Consider the following 19526-nt stretch of genomic DNA (forward strand, 5'->3'; position numbering starts at 1 on the left):
CTCGATTCGTCGCCACAGTTCATTCGTCATTTCAGCGACTATTTAAAAATATATCATTCCAAAGTAGAAATCATGAAAATTTTATGGATGGGTATATTATCTAAGCATATTAGTTTCCTTCTTGTCCAAACTCTTTCGTAAACTTGATATGTAGTGCAATATCTTCTTGACTCACACTCGGTCTCGTATTCGCAATAACTTTATCAAAATCATATTTGGAAACATTCGGCACTAAAAGATCATCGGCCTTGATATCCATCAGAGTCAAAGCTTCCGCTTCTGGGTCACCTGGACTGCAGGGTGTATAGTATACCTTCAAAGATTGATTGGTATCACTCTTCGGTTTCTTGACTTTCTTAAAAGTTTGCGCATTCTGACATGTACGAACTGGTTGCATAATAGCATCACGAACCAATACAGCAATATCCGATCCTGAATATCCTTCCGTTAACAGTGCCAACTCATGAAAATCTTCAGATTTCAACTCATGAGGGGTATTTCCAATATGTATTTGAAACATTCTTTCACGTGCTTGAACATTTGGTAGAGGAATATATATACGTCGTTCAAATCTTCTCCGTATAGCACTATCTAGCGAGAAAGGAATATTGGTTGCACCTAAAACGAGAACACCATCTGAGTCATTACTTACACCTTGCATTTGAACAAGAAATTCTGTTTTTATCCTTCTAGCACTTTCACTCTCAGAATCGTTTCTGGAACTGCACAATGAGTCTATTTCGTCTATAAAGATAATAGAAGGCTGGTTCTCCCTTGCCAACGAAAATAATTGACGTACTAAACGTTCACTTTCACCCATCCACTTGCTAACCAAGTCGGCGGAAGATACACTAAAAAAGTGTGCATCAGCTTCTGTAGCAACAGCCTTTGCTAGATAAGATTTTCCAGTACCAGGTGGGCCATACAACAATATGCCTCTCCAAGGCTTCCTTTTACCCGTAAACAACTGAGGGAACCTTAACGGAAGAATAACTGCTTCCTTCAATGCATCTTTTGCGCTATCAAGCCCAGCTACATCGTCCCATCTCACGTTTGGTTTTTCTCTTACGATAGCACTCTCAATGGCACTTCGGAGCCGTTTTTCTTCTTCCTGAGAAGCTTCATTGTTGTTTCCATTCCCTTGTGAAGAGGAACGTCTCCTTTCTGTTGTTGCACCAACTGTTGCCCCGTTTCCTGTTCTTCCGTTGGAGTCCACTACTCTCTCTCGTGGTTCATGCAAAACTTTCTTTATTTCCTCGGCTCTATCCATGTACTCTTCCACTTTAGCACGAATAATGTGCTTCGTTTTAGAATTCTTCTCATATTTCAAAGCCGTCAAAAAGTATTCGATGGCTCTTAAATAACCACGATATGCTTCTTCATACTTTTCAAATGAGTCAGTTTCCAAAGCCTCCCTATCAGCAGTTATAGCTCTCTTGGCGTGTTCCATTCCGGACTCGACAAAGTTGGTTTCCGCCATAATATTTTGTGTCAAATACTTTATCTTACAAACAACTCAAAGACTGCTCATCACCAAAGCCCTCGGTCTCTCTCTCTCTCTCTCTCTCCAAAAAGAAAAAAAGAAGTTGCACTCAATTTAAAATGGATCAAATGGCATTCTCCTTTCCATGTGTGTGTGTGTCCGATTTCAACAACATTCTCTCTCGACACTTGATAGAAACCATACTAGATTGATCAGTCTGGAAAGTTTTTTTTGGGTTACAAGCAGCAACCATGATCCTTCAAAATCATTGCGTGTCTTTTTCACCATAGGATATCACGTCTCTCTTTCTCTTTCTCTCTAGAACAAGGAAATCTCCAAAATGAGGTTGGGAAATGGGCATTCCCTTTGACTGACGTGTCTTTTCTGTGTAGCATTGTTGTTGAAAGGTTGTCTTAAAAACACACGTCAACGCGCAAACACGATATTGTGTACTATTCTACTATTAAAACACACACACACACACACACATATATATATATATATATATATGTTGTTTGTAACGATTGCCAACTAGCATTGATATGTCCAACCCAGCCTTTACAGAGTCCCTGGTGTTACAACGTATTCGAGCACTAGGTGTAGATGACTCAAGCCACAAAGGTCAATGTCAGGAACAGGAGGACTTTCAAGACAATGTTGTCCAACAAAGTTTCGAAGCCAAGAAAAGTAAGCATAGTTTATCCTTTATTCGTTTGCACTTCAGCATCTCTCAGGTGTCTTTATGAAACCCAACAATGCCAAAACTGACGAACCTGACTGTACTACCCACAACAATAGTGATACTCTTACTGTCCGTCAACGCTTGGCAGCACTGAACAAAACAACAGAGCATCAAGAGACCAGCAAAACATGCGGTACCGTAGAAACTGTCAAAGCTAGATTGAACGCGTTCGGTCTCAGCAACCTTCATCGGGAGGTAGGTTTCTCCATCGTCTTTTACGGTCAAGTTGAATTTCGTGGTTTCTTTTTCAAGATGGAAAGAGTAGCAAGGATATAGCGTCAAGTATTCGGGTGTTCGAGTCCAAAGGCCAAGTAGATTCAGTTCTTGATAAAAGTATCATAGTGAATGATATAAGAAAAACGTTTGAACAGAAGAGCCTCGAACCAGCAAAGGACTCTAAGGTATCCAAAAGGATCCAAGAATTGTCTGGAGACAGGCAAGTTGATCGGTCACAAGTTCAGCAGTTGGCATCGAGATTGGAAACCAAACAGAAATCAGAAACAGAGAAACCAGTTCATTCTACGCTTACAAAGTTGAAGGAGAAGTTTGAAGCTAGTAGCAGTGGTAGTTCAAGTGGTCCGAACATAGCAGGAAGTCAACTTTCAAAGGCCTTGGCACAAAAAGGTTATGTAATGGAAACCAGCAAACTGTTTGGAGGAGCAGCGGTGTTTACATTTTCTGGCGTTCCCAAATCATCATCCAATGAAAGCTATAAGAATGCCGATAGTAGTGACTCCAAAAGTGGTTCCAATGTTCAGTCAAAAGTGCTCTTTTATATCAAGTTTCAAGAACAAAGAAAAGACGAAACTTTTTCTCCAAGAAGTGGCTCAGAAAAGGCAGAAGCCGATAGTCAAAGATTTTCATCAGTTGCTGAACTTCGGGCTTTGTTTGGAACAGCTGGTAAACCGAATCTTCAGAAATTATCAAAGAAGAATCGTCAAGCAGATATTTCCACTAGAAATAATAATGCAGAAGAGACTCAAATCAATCAGAGCGATGAGAAGGAAGAAGAAGGGGATGTCATGTTGGAACAGGCCTTATGTCGTCGCATTCTTGGGAAGGAAGTTCGGAGAGCACTGAAAGACCTACTTTCACAGCAAAGATTGGATGCATTGAAGTGCCAAGCTACGGAGAAAGATATTGAAGGCCGTGAAGTGAAACCTTTAATCGATGAGTTTCAACAAAGAAAGATGGATGATAGTGAACAAGTTGGAGTTTTCACCAATCGTATGAGAAAGGGTAGACTTTCGATGTCACCTGAAGTAGACAAGCTAAAAAAGAACGAAAGTAATTACGCTGAACAAGTAAGTTTTTCTTTTAGTTTTTTAATTAAACTGATATAAGTGCGCAAGGCAATGCATGAAATGGAAGACGATAGTACAAAAGAACCGCAGCCAGATGTTTTGGAAAGTGATAATGCAGAGCAAGAAGAATCCCGTAAAGAATGTGATGAAAATTACGAAAAGAATAATGTTGGTGACGATGAATATAATGAAGAAGGCTCTGGTTATGGTTCCTATGAGATTGTAATTGACCCTGACTTTGTAAGACGACGCATTGAAGAGTTACAAGCAGGCGACGACGATGAAAGCGACAGTGAAGAAGATGAAGATGACGATGAACCTGTGCTTATTAAGACCAAATCGGGAAGAATTGTAGTTGATACCTCGCAGTATCAAAAGATGAGTGTCAGAATGGCGATGAGGATTGCCTTTTAAGTGACTTTTTGAAAGCCCTTTATGTTGTTCTGAGAACGTAAATATACATACTTAAATAATTTGTCATATGTTTGTTTTGCGACAAAATATCCATTTTTGTCACGGTCATGAAAATATATCCAATTGCCTTTTGATAAGGAGAAATTCCCATCACAAGGAGGGAATATTTCCCGCCTTTGGCTGGGACATTCAAATTTGAAATGATGGAGTTTCACTCATTGTACCCTTTTCTCTTTTAAATGGGTGCTTGTCTTTCTATTGAAGAGGGTTCTTATCCATCGAAAAGAGCTCCTAGGAGAAACCAAAGCTATTCAAGACCTGCCAATAAGAAAACAACCAATCATGTTCCATCTTCTAAGAAAAGGACTAATTCATATGAACAATCCATTCACACGAAACAATACCATCTTTCTAAAGCTATTCCAGTCAACGATGACTTGCATAGATTGAAATCAACCACGACCAGAAGATCTACTTCAAAACCAAGAGCTGCACATTCTACGAAAGATATTCCAGTTCTTCGTGAAGTTAACCGTGGCTCCAACCTACAACAATATTCAACTCATGATGATCTGAAAGAAAAGGATTCAAAGAATGCATCTCAAGAAACGAAACAACTTGTAGAACAATATCGTCATCCACACTATCCAAAGGCAGAAGAAACTTCCTCATTGGCAGCTCCATGGGCATCTGGCAGTCTTGTACAACAACGAATGAGTCAGTTGCTTCAAAACAACTCGCTTAAAATGGAACACGAACCGCAACGTGAGAACGTAAGTTGGAGCGGACTTGTAAAGCAGCGACAAAGCATCTTCCAAAGCAATATTCCTTCTTCTTTGGAAACAATGCACAAGAAAGATATCCAACCAAAAGAAGAGGAGAGTAAATGGAAGGAATCTGACCAAATGAAAAAGAATTCTTCAATGAAAGAAAATGCAACTCCAAGAATAGAATTAAGCGCTCAATCTATTGAGCCTCATCATCTCAAAAAGACCGTAGAGACATCAACTGAATGGAAACAACGATTGGAAACTTCTAATCAACAGTATCATCAAAGGATTCCCCGAAAGAAAATTGAAGAAACTTCGTCTGAAATGCATGGCAATGACTCACTCGATATTGAGAAATGGAGAAATAGAAGAACCAGACGCATGGCACGTAACTCTGTTTTGATGGAGGAACAAGAAGATCCCGAAGAAGCTGCAGCAAGGAGTATGCGTGGAAGTGTTTTACGAGCTCATTCTTCCATGAAATTTCAATTTTAAATAAAGTTTGGTTTCTTTCAACGATTGATTGGATGAGTTGGAGGGGAATTATTCGTGATTCCTTACAACCATAAGACAGAAAGAGAAAGAAGAAAGTTCCACGATGCAAGGGAATAGAGCTAGTTTAGTTGAAGACTTGGCTCATCTTTCTTGGAGAGATAATTGGTTTTTGGCAAACTTTCCATTGACCCAAGAGACAGTTTTAGACTATTTTTCAGGTTCTCCTTTTTATGACCCTTCTTGCAACAATGAGCAGATTCGAATGCAGAAACTCGACCCTGAAGTTCTCTACAATTTGGTTGGAACAGAATATATGGTAACGAACCAACAAGAGCCAGTCTTTTTCGTCGTCGAGAAGGTATACAGATACAATAGAGAGGAAACGAAGACGCTGCAAGTATTCTACATTATACAAGGAACAGTATATCAAGCTCCTTCTCTTCGAAGTTTATTATTGTCAAGGTTGTCAGAGAGTTTTTTTCATATATCCGAAAGTTTTGAGTCCTTGCAGCAAGCCTCGTTGTTTAGCAAAGTATCGAGCAATCTGTTACTGAACTTTGATAGAGAAGAGGAACAAGACAAAGTGGAAAACTTGGAGAAATGGACCAAAACTTTGCCACAGGAACCCAAAGCAGTGGAAACATCCCTTATTGACCGTATTCTATCCTCCCTTTAGGATTCGAAACAAGTCATTGTGCAAATATCCAAGTGTTGTGAATAATTATATAAACAATACTGGTGTATGTATTATGTACCTCAGTTGTCAGATGGCACTATTAATGAAGGTTTCACATACCCTCGCAAGTCAACATTTCAAATACACAAGTCTTTCAATTGGGAGAATTGAAACTCGCCGTTTATTTGTTGTTATTGGGTCTCGTACGCCGACTTGTACACTTTGGTTAGTCGAATGGTAAAGCATAACTTGTATTTTCTCCAGGTTTATTCTCATCCTTTGAAAATAAGGCTTCTCATTTTCAAACAGGGGCTCAAACAGATGGAACAAACGTTCCCACTTTTAAAATCATCCTAGTAGGAGATGGCGGTGTGGGTAAAACAACTTTTGTGAAGCGACATCTCTCCGGAGAATTCGAAAAGAAATATATTGCTACAGTCGGTGTTGAAGTGCATCCTCTTAAATTTCATACCAATAGAGGCCCCATCGTTTTCAACGTTTGGGATACAGCCGGTCAAGAAAAGTTTGGCGGTTTGAGGGATGGCTATTAGTAAGTGTTCTTCTTTAAGCTTCTTGAGTTGCTCAAAGTCGAACTTTGTCTAGTATTCAAGGGCAAGGAGCAATCATTATGTTTGACGTTACTTCTAGAATCACCTATAAGAACGTGGCCAACTGGCATCGAGATTTGGTTCGAGTCTGTGAAAATATCCCCATCGTACTAGTTGGGAACAAGGTAGACGTTAAGGATCGAAAAGTGAAAGCGAAGCAGATTACTTTTCACAGAAAGAAGAATCTTCAGTACTACGATATATCTGCAAAGAGCAACTATAACTTTGAGAAACCGTTCCTATGGCTTGCTCGTAAGTTGGTTGGTGATCCCAATTTGGTATTTGTAGAAGCACCAGCACTTGCTCCAGCAGAAGTTCATATTGACGATACCTACAAAGCTCAAATGGAGGCAGAGTTACAACAAGCTCAGAATGTAGCCTTGCCTGATGAAGATGACGACATGTAACAAAGAATAGTTGTGTCTGGTTAGAGAACTGTGAAGGAATGGACAACGTTGTGTCGTATGCAACAATAAAATATAATTTGATCCTTTTGAGAAATGTTTGTTTTCCATGGTTGGATGACCAAGTTATTTCCAAACATTGTGCAGTATGGTGGCAAGTGTTTGTGTAGTAGTAGATATCAGAAGGCTGTGAAGTTTCGTTTAGGTTCCTTTATATTCCAAACGAGAAGCAAAAAGGCAGTGAGCAAGAACTTGCAGATGTTGAATCCCCCTTTGAAACAAAGTGAGAACCATCGTTTTCCTTGTTTTCAGCCATCCAAGAAAGGTTTCTTACTTGTTTTGTTGCTAACCAGTGCAGTATTCTTCTTTGTCTATGAGTTGTTATCAAAGAGACTTCGTACTACTCGGTTATTCCATTCTTTGTTATTGGCTTGTTTTGCTTTTGGAGTATTTTGGCTATTCGCTGCAAATATATCTTATTGTCAATCATTACAATCACCCGAATTATTAGTAGACTCCGCAAGTCATTTGATTCAAGTGAAGGACACAGTTATTCATTTCAAGCAATATATTCCTATCAACAAAGACGTGACTTGGGGATTAGTTCTTCTTCATGGATTCGGTTCTTGGTTATATACTTATCATGCCTTATGGGGTGCTTATGGGAAGCAGTTGGATTGTGCTCTAATTGGGTTTGATCGTCCTGCATTTGGTTTCTCATCGAGACCGAGAAATATGGAATACTATTCTCAGCATTTTGCTGTTTATCTCGTTCATTTTTTTATGGATAGATTATCTCAGTTGGGTATATCGAATCACGTCATTGTTGGACACAGCATGGGGGGTCTTACAGCAGCATTGGCATCTTTGAAATATCCACAGCGTGTGAAAGCATTGATTCTAATTGCAGCAGCTATTCCGATCAATCCTCCATCATCGAAAAGCAATGATAGTGGGTCAGTTGAGTCATCGACTGGACGGATGGATTCCGTACATGTTGTTGTATGGAAGAGTCTTCATTGGGTAGGGTTGTTGGTTGTAACCTTGATTCGAATCTTTCGAAATGGGTTGATAAGGATATTTGTTCGGTTAGCAGCTTTGGTGATTCAACCGGTGATGTATTTTTCACTTTCTTTATTGGTATCTCAAGAAATGTTTTGGAAAAGAGGTCTTGCAATGGCTTGGTATTCGATAGAAAAGTTGACGGACAAAGTCATCGAACAGTATCGTCTTCCAACCCTAGTCAAAGATTGGCAACGAGGTTTTATCAAATTTGTATTTGCCAATAGAAACAAAACGCCTTTTTACAGTTCATCATCTTTGGAAGAACAAGATATCGTTGATCAGTTGTCAAAAAGTAATATTCCCATACTCCTTATTCATGGAAAGGAAGATCGTATTATACCTTTGGAGCGTTCTTTACAGTTGGCAGCTAATATTCCTCAAGCAAGACTTGTCACTATTCCACATTGTGGACATGTTCCCCAAGAAGAACAACCAGAACGTGTATATAATGTGATAAGGCAGTTTTTATATTCCATTGAAAATGAGAGGATAGTTGTGAGTGATATTTTGGAATGAGTTTTATTCGTAACGTATTGAACTTATCCATCGTGTGCAATTACCTTTTGGGACAATCTCAGAATTCTATTACTATCATCGACTACTCTCTACCCAATGTGGGTTGGGACGATACAATACGGAAGGTTCATCTAAACGCTCAAATTGTTGACGATAACTATTCCATTCCTAATACATTCCCTTTTGTATATATCTTTGTTTTTCATCATACGTATCTCTTCACTTACATGTCTAATAACGGATAACAATTGGAATTCATGATGGTCAACGGGAATTCCAATCTCCACTTCATAAAATCCAGCCTTCTTCTGTGACTTTTTTCCCAAATAACTTGTACTACCGCAACAAATAAAGCGTACCCAACGATCACCCATTAGCATACTTTGCATATAATGTTCATGATCATGTCCACACAAATAAGCCAAAGGAGGCTGTCTACAAAAAACTTGATACAATTCATGCACATCCTTTAAACTGCGACCAAAAGTATTCGATATACTCCCATCTATATTCAATACTGGATAATGTCCAACTACTATACAATGAGAAGAATCCCATCGTTCCAGTAACATTTCCAGCCTTTTCAACTGTTCTGAAGAATTCTCCCCAAAGGACCATTTGCTAGGTCTTGCCTAAACAATATGGATTCTAATCATTCAATATAGGTTAAGAAACAACCAACTTGATCCATTGCAATAATTTTCAAACCAAATCCTCCATCATAGACTTTAGGCCAAGGAGTTTCTATTTTCACATCACACAAAGTTCACAACTCATTTGTACAACTTCTTATCTTACCTTTTGTCACTTTCCATTCCCCATTTTCCCAAACATCTCCTCCTTTCATATATTCTCCAAAATATTGTTCCATCAAGTATTCACTTTCCTTAATATACCGATCGTGATTACCTGCAATCATGATATTAGGATACTTCTCCAACATGGGAGACAATATCGACTTGGCTATTTCAAATTCGGCAGGAAGACTCAAAGCTGTCAAGTCTCCTACCAAAGTGTTATTCTGAACAACTCTCAAAGAGACAAAGAAATACCAGAAAATATACATATGTCAGGTTCTAGACTGTCTATTTGTTTTACAAACGTCGGAATCAGCTCAGCCGCACGGAAATCCTACCATTATCCACAACTGCATACAGGCAAACACAAAAAACTCTTACTTGTCTTCTTCCTCTCATATAGAGATGCGCCAAACCCAACAACTGTTTCCACGTAGGTAAAAGAGTTGGCTATTCAAACAAGTCAACGCTCAGTAACTAGACAAGTGAATCCAAAACACAAACCAATTGCAAAACATGAAAATGTACGTCTGTCCAGTGTAACAATCGAACAACTTTCAAACCATTAGGTTGTTCACTTTTGGTCGTTCCTTCTCCTGTAGACGAGTGGTTCGAAGTTTGTGCCATTCTAATCAAGTTCAAAAGCCGTTTTGGTCCTACAAAAATTCTAAAGGCTGGTTGCTTCCTTGTCACTAATTGTGATATTACTCTTCGATTGTACAGCCTTTGTCTAACTATCTGTTAGGAGTCGTCAAGAGAAATGAAAGCCATAAAATACCTATTGTATGACTTGCAACTACTTGGAACTGCTATGTAACTTGTACCAACCAAACTACTGCTACCGTGCATATATGTTTTTTGTGTCAATCTTATGGTGAGCCAATCTTTTCTTAATCCAACTTCACAACTCCTTTTTCCAAAGAATCTTTTTTTAATCCTTAGGTCCAAAAGTGGTCTTTATAGAAGCAACTCAAACAGATGATCGAAATTATCATTTGATTTTTTTAGAACTCATTTTGGTTGAACTATCTGTATTCTCATCGACATAAGTATCCTTACCAACACCATTACTAGATATTGAGGAAGGGACTTTGTTCTTTTTCTGAGTTGGATTCTGACCACCTGCATTACTGCTACCAAAACCCACCACTTTCGATGACTTACCCGTCTCCTGCCTTTTTTCATTCTTTGTCTTTCCTTGTGACAACACTTCAGCGTATTTTTGGCCGGCTGGTGTATACTTGCTGCGGATCAACAGTGTTTGTAGAGTAGATACAATATTGTTGGTAACCCAGTAAAGGGTCAGCCCACTAGAAACATTCAACGAAAACCAACCCACGAGAAACGGCAAAAACTTCAAGATTCCATTTGCTCGATTCTGTGGGTCATCTTCTTGACCACTCTTACTGGAAGAAGAAGGGCTCAAAATACTTTGAGATATAAACTGCGAAACTACCAATATTGTAGGCAGTATCAAATAACAAATGGCATCGTGCCATCCGATCGGAGGTGCACCATCTCGGAAAGGAAATAACCAAGTATCCAGTCCTTGCCCTACTCGACTCACTGGACCATCTAAACTAGGAACAAAAAAGAAACCTTCCTATCGTACAATGTAACATGAAAAATCAGCTTTAACGACCGTCACGAAAATTGCTTACATGAATTTGATCCGTGCTAGCCAGATTTAACAGGGCCCTATACAACGCTATCCACACTGGTATTTGAACCAAAACAGGAAGACAACCTGCCAAAGGATTGATATTCGACTCCTTGTACAGCTTGGCTGTTTCCATATTCAACAACTGTGGATTGTCCTTATACAGGGCTTGCAACTCCTTTACTTTTGGCTGCAACGCTTGCATCGACAAAGTGGATTCCATCTGTTTGTAGTTCAACGGAAAAGTAACTAGTTTCACAAGTATAGTGAATAAAATGATGGAAAAGCCCCACGCATAAGGTAACCCTGCACCTATTTCAAAATATCAAAACTTGAGAATACAAAAAATAAACGACAACAAACCTTCTAGATAACCGTGGAACATTGTCACCGAAGTTTGGATAGCGTTAACAAAAGAATCAAAGAGGCCTGGATTTTTCGCTACTTCAGTAGTAGCAGACGTAACCTGGTCCGTTGCCTCCGCCACTAGAGTTTGCAACTGTGTTGCAAAACGATTACCCAAAAGAAAAGAGAGATCCGGGGGTAGCACATTTTGGAAGGCTGTAAAAGATGAATGGTCTAGATGACTCGAAAGGAGTACTAGAGAACTGGTTCTAGAACCAGTCCGTTCAAAGAATGAGCGACGACTAGGGGGATTCAGCAGACGTATCCCAGTGAACGTTCCTCGAGATGATCGAAACAAAATAACACTGCGACCTTTCTCTAGTGAACACTGTTGACATAACTTGGGAAATACACGTGATTTTGCTGATAACCCAGACGACAGGAAACAGAGGTTGCTCATTAGCGTCATAAGAATCTAATTACACCAATAGGACCCTTCATGATTAAGTGGTATTGGCTTTGCTAGATTTTGAAGAACGATTTCAACGACACCAAAGCTAAACAGTAAATGAAATTAGTAAGTTTCACAAAATTCTTGTGTTTCTATGAAAATTCAAAACGTTTTCCATTCCACCTCTTTATTCAATGTGGATATATTGCTACGTCTATCTCAGAGCAAGAAAATACTTTAGAATGCACCTGCTACGCTAAACAATCTTAGGCTTCAAAACACCTACTCATTCAAATGCTGTTTCAAAATAATAAAATGTTTCAGCACTCACTCATTTCAATTAAAGGACAATACAAGTATTGAATCTCCTTCTAAAACAATAATAAAAATTAACCAAAACCAAAATGAACAAGATGCATCGTAACTAAGGAGCAGAGAACCGTAGTTAGACCGCAATAAAGAGACGCAACATAAATACAGTCCCCACTCCAAAGAAGATGCAAAATGAAAAAAACAAATTTAACAATGCAAGACACAAAAGTCTATAGGGAACCAAGCAAAAGACGTAAAAAAATCTTCAAAAAAAATCGTTAGCGTTTCTCTATACAACGAAAGGGACTGAACCCATAAAAGGAATTACTCAATGTTAATCGCTAAGAAGTATATGCAGAAAAAATTACAAATATAAAAAACTACGACCTAAAATTTGGTTTTTCTTGGTTTTGAAACATTTGCTTAATAGAAAGTCACGATAATTTCATAGAAAAATTGAATCAATTTAATTTAATTATTTTCCACATTGAAAGACTTCATTTAAACTAAATATCGTGTAGGCTTGAAAAATTATTGCAGTCTCGATTTAATTTAGATTTGCCAAAGTTAAGGTCAGATGAGGACACTGCAAGCGGTTATTGCAAATTTAGCTACAAAAGTTTAATTGTGCACTGATTCATGTTAATTTCTTTGGAGTCAAATGTATATGAAGTAACGGATTGCTTCTGCTTCTGATAATTATTTTTTGAAAAAATAAATTAAAAAGATTGTGAATAGGAGCAAAAATAAAAATCAAACTTTGTAGAAACATGAGAATTATTATTATTCAGTTTTTGTAGCCACTGTAAGTTCTTCGTTCCGTCTTTCTTGATATTTTTTGCTTTCTACCTGAATTCACCGTTAAATTGTCGGTTGATAATTTTGACACTTTGGGAGTTCTTGTCGTATTGTTTTTTATCATGTCAAAAGGAAAGGTTGTTTTAGCGTATTCGGGTGGTTTAGATACGTCTGTTATTTTAAAGTGGCTTCAAGAAGAAGGATACTCAGTGATATGCTTCATAGCAGATGTCGGTCAAGAAGAAGATTTCAACGTTGCCAAGGAGCGAGCGTTAAGTTTAGGAGCTGAAAGGGTATATGTAGAAGATCTGAAGCGTGTTTTTGTGACGGACTACATATTTCCTGCAATCAAAGCGAATGCTATTTATGAAAGTCGGTATCTATTGGGCACCTCGTTAGCTCGGCCGTGTATTGCAAAGCGACAGGTGGAGATTGCGGAGAAAGAAGGAGCCCTTTTTGTTGCTCATGGTGCTACTGGAAAGGGAAATGATCAAGTTCGTTTTGAATTAACCTATTATGCTTTGAATCCGTCGATCCAAGTCATTGCTCCTTGGAGGGATCCTCGCTTTTTTCAACGATTTAGTGGTCGCACTGATCTACTCAATTATGCTCGTCAGAAAGGCATCACCATGCCCTCTGGTGAGAAACCTCCGTATTCGATGGACGAGAACCTGATGCATATCAGTTATGAAAGCGGTGATTTGGAGGATCCTCGGACGCCTGGTAAAGAATCGATGTATAAGAAGACGGGACGTTGGGTGGATTGGGTATCGGAACCGGAAACCGTCCGCATTCATTTTCGTGATGGCACTCCGATAGCTGTGGAGAACAGGGAAACAGGTGAAAAGGAGGAAGATCCGTTGCAACTATTTTTGTACCTGAATCGAGTCGCATGTCGTCATGGTATAGGACGTGTGGATATTGTTGAGAATCGGTTTGTAGGTATCAAAAGTAGAGGCATTTATGAAACCCCCGGGGCTACCATCTTACGTTGTGCACATTTGGATATTGAAGGGATTGCAATGGATCGCGAAGTGTTACGGATGCGGGATATGTTATCTCCCAAGTTTTCAGAAATATTGTATTACGGGTTTTGGTTTTCACCAGAAATGGATTTCCTGTTGGCTGCGATGAACAAAGCCCAAGAGTTGGTGGATGGTTGGGTGGATGTATTGTGTTACAAAGGCAATTGTATGGCGATTGCCAGAGAGTCGCCGACATCGTTGTACAGCGATAAGTTGGCAAGTATGGAGGAAGTAGAGAGTTACAATCCGACGGATGCTGGAGGTTTTATCCGCATCAATGCGATAAGACTACGTGCACATCGAGAAATTCTGAAGAAAGTGGATCCAGAACGTTTAAAGAAGTACGATATCAAAGGAGTGACTTATTAATAGTGAGCGTCGACTGGAGAACAATAAAAAAGGAATGGAAATTGGTTTTTTTTGGTTTGTCATTTCCCCACCCACCCCCTTCCGAAAATAAAAAAAGAATAAGAGAGGATATGAGTGGTCGTTTGGAAATTTATGGGAATAAGAAAACGTTCAAGTAAGTTGCTCGTTACCACTGTATTCGATGGTTCTCCTTACTGTGTTTTTTTACGTTGTCTAGTTTTCCAGAAAAAGTGATATCCAATGTCTTGCGTTCACCCTATTTTCGGTCACTTTATGAGTTGAAAACGTTCAACCAAGTAGGTAAGAAGAAAAAGAACCGTTTCTCTAGATATACTGAGCTTCGTAAAGTGGACGAAATTTACAACCAAGTGTCCTATTTGGAGCCTTGGGTGGCAGGGAAAGGTGTAGGTACCCCTTCTTCAGCGTTTTGTTTGTTGTATAAATTGTTTACTTTGAAACTGTCGGTGAAACAGATTCGCGTGTTGTTGAGACATAAAGACTCGCCTTATATAAGGGCGTTGGGGTTTCTGTATGTAAGGTTTGGAGTAGACCCGAGAGAACTTTGGTCCTGGTTTGAACCTTACTTACAGGATGAGGAACCTGTTGTGTTGAAATACAACTCGCAACCGACTAGTATTGGAAAGTTTGTGAGAGAGTTGTTGTCCAAACCAAAGTTTTTTGACGTGGTGTTGCCAAGAATTCCGGTTATTGTACAGAGAGAAGTAGAGAAGCAGTTGAACGAGATGTTTCCGGAAGATTCGCAAACTTTAAAAAAAAGAAAAAGGGAAGATTTTCAACAGGCAAAGGAACCAATAGATAAGGAGACAAAGTCTAAGGAACTATCTGTTGGACGACGTTCGTTGGAGTCTGAACCGAGTGAAAGGAAACAACAAGTCAACAACCAAACGAAGAAAAGTCTCGAGTCCAGTTTTTATTTGGAAGACTTGAAAAAGCGATATGGTGATACGAGTGGTACACTTGAAACGCGATTGACAACACAAGAAGATAGTGAAACAAGTACCACACAACTACCAACCGCAGTTAAAAATTACTTGCAAACATATTGAATATCTAGTAAAATGTCGCAACTAGTTGCAAATGTTGGTTTTATCCAAAACCAAAACCTTCACCACCTTCACGTATGGCAGTCAACAGACGTTCCTTTAACTTTTCATAGCTATCATATTCTGGCAAGTCCAAATGATTAAAACAAGTATGACTCGAAGGTAATCGAAGAGAGTCTCCAGGTACTCGATGAATTTGTAATCTTTGTGGACCATCCATTCCTTGTAAAGCTCCGAAGCCTTCCAAAGGAACTTTACTTGTTCCAGTTATGAACATAATAAGTCTTGCATGGTCTTCTTTACTCATTTCCGATACAGCTTGCCAGAACCATTGTATTTGTGGACTAGATGCAGTATACCCTGAATATTCAATATTTGCTTTCAAGTCTGCAATGTCGATATCGGGTAAGCCACTCATCAACAATTCAAGTTCTATTTCATTAAACACTCGAATATCTTCCTGTGCAATCAGTTCATGAAATCCTTCCAAAAAGGAATTGATTTGATGTTGTATGGATCTCGTCATTCTCAGATCAGTCACCAGTTTCACATATTCCACTTTGTTTTCTTCAGTTACTGGGATGTATCTTCCATTGGGTATTAAGTCAACCACTTTTGTGGTGCCAAATTCGTCAATTTCAGCACTCATTGTGAGGTCCAGTAGTCCAGTAATATCATTTTCCAATATCCACTGTAATGATTTGTAGTAATCGGGATCCAATGCTTCGAGGTCATGATAGTTAGGTTTGATACCCAACATATGTTTATAAAATGAACGAGTAAAGTAAGCATCCAATATTTGACCATCAAATATTGCTTTTCCAATGATTCTTCCAACAAATTTGAAGAAACCCAAATGATCTTCGTTCACATAAGACAAAGGGTTGGGTTGAAAAGTGGAACTCTTTCCAGCCGACTTGATAAACAACGCATAATTGAGGTCGAATATCTTCCTCGCCAGAATAGTATACCATTCTCTTGTCACACCGCCTGCATCGATACCCTCTTCACCCACAAACTGAACGTGAAGTTGACCTCTCATTTCTTCCGGTGTTCGAAGCCTTAATTGATGATAACTATCTTCGAACACTTGTTCACGTCTCACATGAATACGAATGGAAGACCGATTGGAAGAATACTTCTTCTTCAACAGACTACGAAAGTAGGCTTTCTTATTATCAAAGTCAATAAACTGCGGAAATTGGAGCGCTGCTCGAAAGTTTCTTTCAAGTAACATGGGCTTCGTTCGAAGAATTCCATTGAATGATTCCTGATGTTGCTCCAGAAACTTCATCAATTCCACTTCTTCAGCTGAACGCTTCTTTCCATCATACAAATCTGCAGATGGAGTTGGCTCTCCTTTGTCTTCCTTAACATCATCATGTGCAATGAGAAAGGTTTCCATCACTGGCCAAATACGAGCTAAAGAAGGTTGCAAATTGTGACGTCCTGAACGGTTTTCTCTCAAAGTCTTTACAACTTCTAACAGATTGTTCTTCTGCTGTTTCGCTGCTAGCTTTGTTTGCGATCTTCCATCCGAAAAAGATGCTTCCAAATATTTGAGCATATCACTCAATGCATCCCACAATGGCTTCAATTCCCTCAGCAAATGTACTTTTGCTTCTTCAGCTCTCTTAGCTGTCTCCTTTTCCTCTTTAAGTTGACGGATTAGACTAGAAAAACTACGGACAATTCGAACGAGTTGTAGTTCCTCAGTGCTTCTAGAATCTGCAAACTCTTCCAAAATATCATCTATTTTCTTGTCATCTTCCATTCGCTTTTCTATGTTGTTTACTATTTGCCTCAACCGATTGGTAACCATTTTTCCCAAGTCACAAGTTGCTAATGACAGGGTATCCAATGCATTCATTTGATTGGTTTTGGACCACTTACATAATACTTCGATCAGAACAAAGACTCGATGAAACATCTTTTCTGTAAATGTGTCGGGAGGAAACAATTGTATTAACTGAGACATGACTTGTGGACTCACACAAAAGTCCAGACTTGATAAGTAATCTGTAACTGTGTCAGTCATCTTATCATTACTAGGATTGCTCTGTGACACATTGGTAGTTTCATGACTTGGTTGCTCCGATGTTCTACTTGGAGAGGATCGATCAGAGTCTTCCGAAGCAGAGTCATTTTCAGTCAAAGGGGTTTGTTCCACTTTCTTCGAACCCAACAAAAACGGAGCATGATAGATAACGGTATTCAGTAAAGATACCAAGTTTTGAGCTAAAGTGATATTTTCCTGAAAGAAAGGGCTGGTCAAAAGATTCACCAACGCTACAAAGACGGGTTGAGAAGAAGCTTCCTTTCCACAACATTGAAGAAAACAGGAAGCCATTCTATCATCTCTACTAACCAATCCCGTTAATAAGTCCAATACAATCTTTGTATAATACACCGGGTCCGACTGCATCGATTGTCGAATATCCGGAGCCAAATATTGTTCAGGATTCTCATTTCCATCTTGCACTATTAGAGAAGGCGACAAAATACACAACAGAATCTTTGAAAGTCTTTGACGAATATCTCGATGCGAACATGAGCTAACAATAACGTAAAATAGTTTTTGTTTCATTTCTGAGCTCGACCTTAAAAACAGATTGACCAATGCATATAGTGCATCCACAGAAAAAACAGGATATCCTTCTCTAGGATCCTCTACATTAGAATCACCTTTTGCAAGGGCAATTAATAAACCCTCTCGATGTTCTCCATAACGGTTCCTATTAGAAGATGAAGACTGTCTTGAACCAGAGATGCCACCGGACGTAAGTTCTTCTAAAGAAGACATATGTCTTCCACGACGAAAGGACCTTTCACGAATCATACGGGCTTCTGCAACCATCGAAGGTGGTAATGTAGAAAGGAAGGTCTCATCTGCAGTAGCAAGTATGTCTTCTCTAAGTGCAGGAGACAAAGTGGCTAAAAATGAAGCATTATCAAGATCGCTTCCATTGTAGTTTCCTTCCGCCGATGACTCTGCACCTAATTCTTGTTCTCTCTCTCTTCGGCGTCGATATTCTGCTTCTTGTTCCACTACTTCTCGTCGAATCTCGGGAGGCAATGCTGCCAGAAATTCTTCATTCAGTGAGGAGACATTTTCATCCATAGTTTGAGCTTCACTCGCTGTATTTCTAGTAGCCAACTGTGCAATATGTGAGGCTAAAATTTCTGCACGTTCATCTTCCGGAAGCGCTGCAAGAAAGGTTGGGTCAATGCCCGTATTCCTAATAGCTGCTTCAATAATGGCAGGATCTTCATTCGCAGGTGCATCAACCGTCAAACCACCTGGAAGCTGAGGTGTCGTAGATAATTCCCTTCGAGTCGATAGTTGAGAAGTGCCATCTTCTTCCAAACCTTGCGAGTGTTCTTCCCTTGTCTCAGTAACGACTCCTTCCATCTCATTGGGCCTATTTGGATCCGACAGAGAAGAAACCAAAGAGTTATAATTATTATCATCTGTCGAAAGAATAATATTTTCCCCTTCATTTGATTCTTCCATAGATCCAATATTCTCTTCCAAACCCTCCATTGCTGCACTATTTTCTTGATTATCAATTGCTGCTTCAGAATGAGAACCTTCTCCTTTCACATGCTCTGAAGACTTTTCTGCAGAAGAGGCATTTTCTTTTATACGAAAAAGCTCTCGAAGAATGGTAAACGCAGTCACACAGAAGGACTTGGTTAAGCCAACAGGTGCCACATCAACATCAGGCACATCCTCATTCACTCCGTTCCCAACCGAACTAGTGAACCACCTCGAACGAATCACGCTACCGACTTTTCGATCACTGTTTGTCGAATCTTTTCTATTTGCGCGATTGAGACCGAGGAAATTGACTGGGTCTGGAATTATTCTTCTAGGGTAAATACCGTCTCCATAACCACATGCGTTTAAAGAAAGATTGCTAAGAACTGTTTGCAATCTTCGGTTATTTCGTTCATCTGATAGGAAACCACCAAATATAGAAAATGAACTATCATCCCCCGTAATACTTCTTGAAGATAATATTTCCAATCTTTCCAAAGACGACAAACGATCAGAATGGGAATATTCCACATCTCTTCTCATCATATCCCGTTCAACTTGTTCAAAGCTTGCCATGGGATGTAGCGTATCATCGAATGAATTAGAAAGGCTCACGACACTAACACGACTTCTGTTTACGCCATTCAGAAGATCAGAAACTTCCGGACGACCGTTGGCCATGTTATA

At 39.3% G+C, this 19526-nt stretch overlaps 11 protein-coding genes across 11 annotated transcripts; 7 read left to right on the top strand and 4 right to left on the bottom strand.

The window, feature by feature from the left end:
- Positions 1-3: 3 nt before the first annotated feature.
- Positions 4-1602, bottom strand: Gasu_30700 (AAA-type ATPase). The gene has a single exon (XM_005706097.1). The coding sequence runs from the start codon at positions 1478-1480 to the stop codon at positions 110-112; it is 1371 nt and encodes a 456-aa protein (XP_005706154.1). The 5' UTR covers positions 1481-1602; the 3' UTR covers positions 4-109.
- Positions 1603-2002: 400 nt separating this feature from the next.
- On the top strand, positions 2003-4004 carry Gasu_30710 (uncharacterized protein). Its single transcript, XM_005706098.1, has 5 exons — positions 2003-2170; positions 2218-2294; positions 2384-2420; positions 2478-3529; positions 3578-4004. The coding sequence occupies exons 1-5, from the start codon at positions 2026-2028 to the stop codon at positions 3941-3943; spliced, it is 1677 nt and encodes a 558-aa protein (XP_005706155.1). The 5' UTR covers positions 2003-2025; the 3' UTR covers positions 3944-4004.
- Positions 4005-4162: 158 nt separating this feature from the next.
- Positions 4163-5233, top strand: Gasu_30720 (uncharacterized protein). The gene has a single exon (XM_005706099.1). The coding sequence runs from the start codon at positions 4183-4185 to the stop codon at positions 5206-5208; it is 1026 nt and encodes a 341-aa protein (XP_005706156.1). The 5' UTR covers positions 4163-4182; the 3' UTR covers positions 5209-5233.
- A 9-nt stretch (positions 5234-5242) lies between these two features.
- Gasu_30730 (transcription regulator) lies at positions 5243-6007 on the top strand. The gene has a single exon (XM_005706100.1). The coding sequence runs from the start codon at positions 5312-5314 to the stop codon at positions 5882-5884; it is 573 nt and encodes a 190-aa protein (XP_005706157.1). The 5' UTR covers positions 5243-5311; the 3' UTR covers positions 5885-6007.
- Positions 6008-6022: 15 nt separating this feature from the next.
- Positions 6023-7003, top strand: Gasu_30740 (GTP-binding nuclear protein Ran). The gene is made up of 3 exons (XM_005706101.1): positions 6023-6121; positions 6175-6434; positions 6488-7003. The coding sequence occupies exons 1-3, from the start codon at positions 6119-6121 to the stop codon at positions 6897-6899; spliced, it is 675 nt and encodes a 224-aa protein (XP_005706158.1). The 5' UTR covers positions 6023-6118; the 3' UTR covers positions 6900-7003.
- A 9-nt stretch (positions 7004-7012) lies between these two features.
- On the top strand, positions 7013-8503 carry Gasu_30750 (hydrolase, alpha/beta fold family protein). The gene has a single exon (XM_005706102.1). The coding sequence runs from the start codon at positions 7014-7016 to the stop codon at positions 8475-8477; it is 1464 nt and encodes a 487-aa protein (XP_005706159.1). The 5' UTR covers position 7013; the 3' UTR covers positions 8478-8503.
- Positions 8504-8507: 4 nt separating this feature from the next.
- On the bottom strand, positions 8508-10192 carry Gasu_30760 (DNA repair exonuclease). Its single transcript, XM_005706103.1, has 8 exons — positions 10053-10192; positions 9779-10004; positions 9656-9724; positions 9530-9608; positions 9276-9482; positions 9160-9221; positions 8705-9109; positions 8508-8645 (listed from the first exon to the last, which is right to left on the bottom strand). The coding sequence occupies exons 1-8, from the start codon at positions 10121-10123 to the stop codon at positions 8553-8555; spliced, it is 1212 nt and encodes a 403-aa protein (XP_005706160.1). The 5' UTR covers positions 10124-10192; the 3' UTR covers positions 8508-8552.
- Positions 10193-10197: 5 nt separating this feature from the next.
- Gasu_30770 (preprotein translocase, Oxa1 family) lies at positions 10198-11832 on the bottom strand. Its single transcript, XM_005706104.1, has 3 exons — positions 11298-11832; positions 10936-11246; positions 10198-10877 (listed from the first exon to the last, which is right to left on the bottom strand). Exons 1-3 carry the CDS (start codon positions 11737-11739, stop codon positions 10266-10268), a joined length of 1365 nt encoding a protein of 454 aa, XP_005706161.1. The 5' UTR covers positions 11740-11832; the 3' UTR covers positions 10198-10265.
- A 1060-nt stretch (positions 11833-12892) lies between these two features.
- Positions 12893-14341, top strand: Gasu_30780 (argininosuccinate synthase). Its single transcript, XM_005706105.1, has one exon. The coding sequence runs from the start codon at positions 12963-12965 to the stop codon at positions 14232-14234; it is 1272 nt and encodes a 423-aa protein (XP_005706162.1). The 5' UTR covers positions 12893-12962; the 3' UTR covers positions 14235-14341.
- Position 14342: 1 nt separating this feature from the next.
- Positions 14343-14843, top strand: Gasu_30790 (pre-mRNA-splicing factor 38B). Its single transcript, XM_005706106.1, has 4 exons — positions 14343-14388; positions 14452-14534; positions 14583-14698; positions 14749-14843. Exons 1-4 carry the CDS (start codon positions 14345-14347, stop codon positions 14809-14811), a joined length of 306 nt encoding a protein of 101 aa, XP_005706163.1. The 5' UTR covers positions 14343-14344; the 3' UTR covers positions 14812-14843.
- Positions 14844-14847: 4 nt separating this feature from the next.
- Positions 14848-19522, bottom strand: Gasu_30800 (ubiquitin-protein ligase E3; the record flags this gene model as incomplete). Its single annotated transcript, XM_005706107.1, has 1 exon — positions 14848-19522. A coding segment is annotated over one exon (4179 nt), but the record flags the coding sequence as incomplete, so codon positions are not given.
- Between the last annotated feature and the right edge of the window lie 4 nt (positions 19523-19526).

The sequence above is a fragment of the Galdieria sulphuraria genome (genome assembly GCF_000341285.1).
Source record: "Galdieria sulphuraria unplaced genomic scaffold scaf_23, whole genome shotgun sequence".
NCBI lineage: Eukaryota > Rhodophyta > Bangiophyceae > Galdieriales > Galdieriaceae > Galdieria > Galdieria sulphuraria.

Coding starts and splice junctions, on each gene's coding strand:
- Gasu_30720 (XM_005706099.1), top strand. CDS start 4,183: ATGGGTGCTTGTCTTTCTATTGAAGAGGGTTCTTATCCATCGAAAAGA.
- Gasu_30750 (XM_005706102.1), top strand. CDS start 7,014: ATGACCAAGTTATTTCCAAACATTGTGCAGTATGGTGGCAAGTGTTTG.
- Gasu_30740 (XM_005706101.1), top strand. Junction 6,435..6,487: donor GGTTTGAGGGATGGCTATTA/GTAAGTGTTCTT, acceptor AACTTTGTCTAG/TATTCAAGGGCAAGGAGCAA.
- Gasu_30760 (XM_005706103.1), bottom strand. CDS start 10,123: ATGCACGGTAGCAGTAGTTTGGTTGGTACAAGTTACATAGCAGTTCCA. Junction 9,222..9,275: donor GGAATGGAAAGTGACAAAAG/GTAAGATAAGAA, acceptor ATGTGAAAATAG/AAACTCCTTGGCCTAAAGTC. Junction 8,646..8,704: donor TGTTATCCGTTATTAGACAT/GTAAGTGAAGAG, acceptor GGAATGTATTAG/GAATGGAATAGTTATCGTCA.
- Gasu_30790 (XM_005706106.1), top strand. CDS start 14,345: ATGAGTGGTCGTTTGGAAATTTATGGGAATAAGAAAACGTTCAA. Junction 14,535..14,582: donor GAAAACGTTCAACCAAGTAG/GTAAGAAGAAAA, acceptor AGCTTCGTAAAG/TGGACGAAATTTACAACCAA. Junction 14,699..14,748: donor TGTTTACTTTGAAACTGTCG/GTGAAACAGATT, acceptor GCCTTATATAAG/GGCGTTGGGGTTTCTGTATG.
- Gasu_30700 (XM_005706097.1), bottom strand. CDS start 1,480: ATGGCGGAAACCAACTTTGTCGAGTCCGGAATGGAACACGCCAAGAGA.
- Gasu_30730 (XM_005706100.1), top strand. CDS start 5,312: ATGCAAGGGAATAGAGCTAGTTTAGTTGAAGACTTGGCTCATCTTTCT.
- Gasu_30780 (XM_005706105.1), top strand. CDS start 12,963: ATGTCAAAAGGAAAGGTTGTTTTAGCGTATTCGGGTGGTTTAGATACG.
- Gasu_30710 (XM_005706098.1), top strand. CDS start 2,026: ATGTCCAACCCAGCCTTTACAGAGTCCCTGGTGTTACAACGTATTCGA. Junction 2,295..2,383: donor ACAATAGTGATACTCTTACT/GTCCGTCAACGC, acceptor TGTCAAAGCTAG/ATTGAACGCGTTCGGTCTCA. Junction 2,421..2,477: donor TCAGCAACCTTCATCGGGAG/GTAGGTTTCTCC, acceptor TTCTTTTTCAAG/ATGGAAAGAGTAGCAAGGAT.
- Gasu_30770 (XM_005706104.1), bottom strand. CDS start 11,739: ATGAGCAACCTCTGTTTCCTGTCGTCTGGGTTATCAGCAAAATCACGT. Junction 11,247..11,297: donor GTTCCACGGTTATCTAGAAG/GTTTGTTGTCGT, acceptor ATTTTGAAATAG/GTGCAGGGTTACCTTATGCG. Junction 10,878..10,935: donor CTAGCACGGATCAAATTCAT/GTAAGCAATTTT, acceptor ATTGTACGATAG/GAAGGTTTCTTTTTTGTTCC.